Source organism: Harmonia axyridis, chromosome 5, assembly GCF_914767665.1.
Source record: "Harmonia axyridis chromosome 5, icHarAxyr1.1, whole genome shotgun sequence".
NCBI classification, from domain to species: Eukaryota; Metazoa; Arthropoda; class Insecta; order Coleoptera; family Coccinellidae; genus Harmonia; species Harmonia axyridis.
In genome coordinates this window covers 13,354,785-13,358,359 of record NC_059505.1, presented here as the reverse complement: position 1 = coordinate 13,358,359, position 3,575 = coordinate 13,354,785, and the positions used below count along the sequence as shown (strand labels likewise).

The 3,575-nt window shown below is 31.3% G+C and overlaps 1 protein-coding gene across 1 annotated transcript; it reads right to left on the bottom strand.

Moving 5' to 3' along the window:
* LOC123679786 (DNA oxidative demethylase ALKBH2-like) lies at positions 1-2,092 on the bottom strand. The gene is made up of 3 exons (XM_045617269.1): positions 1,698-2,092; positions 733-917; positions 1-670 (listed from the first exon to the last, which is right to left on the bottom strand). Exons 1-3 carry the CDS (start codon positions 1,908-1,910, stop codon positions 373-375), a joined length of 696 nt encoding a protein of 231 aa, XP_045473225.1. The 5' UTR covers positions 1,911-2,092; the 3' UTR covers positions 1-372.
* Positions 2,093-3,575: the final 1,483 nt, after the last annotated feature.

Below are 3,575 nucleotides of genomic sequence, written 5' to 3'. Positions count from 1 at the left end.
TAGAAAATTTGATTTGCTTTATTCGAATTATAACTAACACAAATAAACATCAGGTAATGTATTAAAATTTTTCTTAGTTCCATGTGTACAATTCACTACTGGAGTTTGATAGTTTCTCATGATTCACCTTAAACACTACTTGAGATATTCTGGGATTTTTCTCAGAGCTTTGAATATGTCTTTCCTATAATTTATATTTCCACATTTCATCTATAAAGTGGCCATATGTATTAAAGTTGTTTATTCAAAGGCGGAGATTTTGAGTTGAATTTTGTATACCTGTATGTATGTATCACAACACACTAGCTTAAAATCAGCATGATTTGTAGATTTTGCAAATGAATGCAGTAAAATTATAACATCTAGAGATTCTTATTTAGTTATTTTTCTGAATGTAAGATTTATTCGTTCTCCTGGAGCCTTTTTACATACAGGTAAAGAATGGTACCAATATTTGTTTGTTGGTGGATTCATCAGTAATAAACTTCCATGTTCTAAATATATTTTGTGTTTTTCTATTTTCTTATCCCCGCATTTTTTTCTAGAATCTACGTGTTTGAAGATAAATGGTCTACGCTGACCCAATGTTAACGAAGCAATCGGTGTATTGGGATCTAATTCTGCTTCGTCATCTCTATGTTCACCCATGTGGTCTGATCCATTTCTATACCTATAAAAATATGCGCTGAATGTGAGGCATCACCTTTCAATAAACAAAATTATCTAGCTTACTTATTTATCAGGACAAAATTATAATCGTAACCAGTAATTGAGGATAGCAGATTTTTAGTCGCTAATAAAGGTGGAATCCATTCTTTAGCTGGTAAGCATACATCAGAAAATTTGTAATGCAAGCCAGAATCGCCGTAAGCAGATTGCTGTCTTGGAATTTGATGCCATTTGCCGAACACCCTAACCTGCAGGAATTAAATTATTTTGCAAAAGGAATGCAAAAATATAGCATACATTTAATGTTATCAAAATTTCTGAAATAAAAAAATTAAATTTGCCTCAAATAAACATTCTCTCTTATACATCACAAAAATGAGCTTTTCTTGGATTGTGTTTTCAACAGTCATTTGAAATCATAAATCCAATTCCAATAATTAAATACAATTCAAGAATACCCAGAAAAATTGATGGTCGCCAATTTTTGATAAGCGTTCTCTCTGCTTATGAAAACCCAGACACCTGCATAACCGATTTGCAAAAATGAAGCTTACAAAAGGGCTCAAGTATGGCTAACAACTCACCTAAACAATTGCCCTCCAATCGATCAAGAACTTATACTAGAAATACTGTTAAATTCTTGGGACTACATCTGGTAAGAATCTTACTAGGGAGAAACACAAACAGACAAAAAGAAAATAACTTGGTATGAAACAAGACAAATGTGGAGAAGATCTAAACTAACAACAAAGAACAAGTTAGTTTCCAATAAAGCTTAACTGAAACCAATATGATCAAATAGCATGCAACTCTGAGCCTGTACAAAACCTACAACAGAGATTTCAGTCAAAAACAGACTATCATTAATGCTTCCCACCAGTATGTTAACAATGAGACAGTTCACAAAATCTCAGGATAAAATTGTAAAAGAAATTTGTGAAATCTCCACCTTTATGAAAATCGAACTGGAAACCCAAATGAAGAAATAGATGACCTGTATAAAAGGGCAAATCTCAAAAATATATCACCTTAGTCAATTCTCCATCGTAATATTCTACTGAGTTTTTCAGTTGTTTGAATAGTTCATTCGCTAAATCATTGCTCAATAAGTCAATACATATTATATCGAGGCCATATTGGTTGGTATAACAAACTTGTTTGATATTGGTTTTGTCTATAATTTTGAATGCTTCTGTTAAATCCTCCTCTTTTTGTTTGTTAAAATTCATTGTGTACGTCATTTAAAAATTTTTTTGCATTTGCATACTTAGTAGGCTCATTATCAGATGGTCACACTAATGAACATTTTCAAAAATTTGTCCTTTTATTTTCACAATTAAAATTAAGGAATAACGTTATTGCATTTATTTTATGTTTACTTTTGGTAATCATGTCATCTAGAAGTAGAATAGGTTAATAGGTATATCCATAGAGAAATAAATCTTCCTTTGTCTATGGATATATCAATTTAAAGGTTGGCTGCACCCTCTACAACATTCGTTTTCATGTGTAGGGAAGATCATAGTAGAAAAAAGTAATTCATGTAGTTTGTGATATTTATTAAGGAAAAAAATATATTGAGATTGAAAATAGTTAATAATAAAGATCACGGGCGTAGCCAGGTTTCAGTTTCGGGGGGGTTTTAAAACAAAGGCGTATACAGAAAGGATAATGGGACTCCCATTATCCTTTCCAGGCTTTCTCCCATTATGGGAGAAATAAGAATTTTTTTCATAGAAATAAAAGAGTGTTCGTAATGCGCCTGCATGTACATGATATAGCAAAAATAACAAAATCGTTCTCTGTATATGCCACTGGTTCAAGAAAATAATACGAAAAAAAGTGCTTGACATAACCATAATCATATTTATTATAAAATATATATTTAACCATATAAAAACAAAAAAGAACAAATACATTTGATTTTATTTACATATTATAAAAAAAGTCTTCTGTTTTTATTTTTAAATATATGAACTTTATGAGAGCCAATCCATTCAGTCTATTTCACTAGTTTTATTTCTCAAGTATGTTTTGAGGAAAAAAGCATTTTCACATTTTGAAATTTAGTTTATTTATTTACATTGATTCCTATCAACATATTTAGGAAATAAATACCGTCGTTGTATTTATACAACACAGTACTCAAATTCAAATTTATGTCTAGAAAGTCTATATATACAAAAAATCGGCAAAAAATGAAAATTTTCCCCTTTTTTGATTTTTTTTCAATGTTTTACCATGAAATTTTGGTGGCAAACCACAGATTCGAATTCTGTACCCCAGAAACAAAGAAAATAAATCGAAGAAATTTAAACTACCCCATCAACTGGGTTTTGAACAACCAAAAACACCCCCCCTGGCTACTCCCGTGATACACATAAAAATAGAAGGTGATGATTTTATTGTAACTTATGAACAATCATTCATTATCCTAAAAAACATTTTGGGAGAAACGGTCTTGAATTCCGGTTATATTTGGGGAAAAAGAAAGCGCTTTAAGAATTATTCGGATTATGTTTACAAACTTCAGCCCTCTAAGCAGATCCCAACTAAATTTAGAGGAAAAAATCTGCAACAATATCAATAATTAGCTTGTTCATGAAAGACTACTTTAGGAGGAAGATATATGAAGTCTATGATATAAACATACCTCAGCTCTAGTATTACTTGCAATTTGACTCAAATACTTTTGATTTCGACATTTTAGGCTACTAACCCTAATATTATATATAGGTAAAACAACTACGGATTAACAGGGCCGGCTCAAGAAGCCCATAGCAGATGCATCAGGGCATTTAAAATTTTCAAATTGAAATGAAACCTCTTATTGGAAAATCTTTCATCAGTTTCACACTGTGGTTTCCATGAAAATAAAAGGCGCTCCCTGAGGGCGAAATACCTCA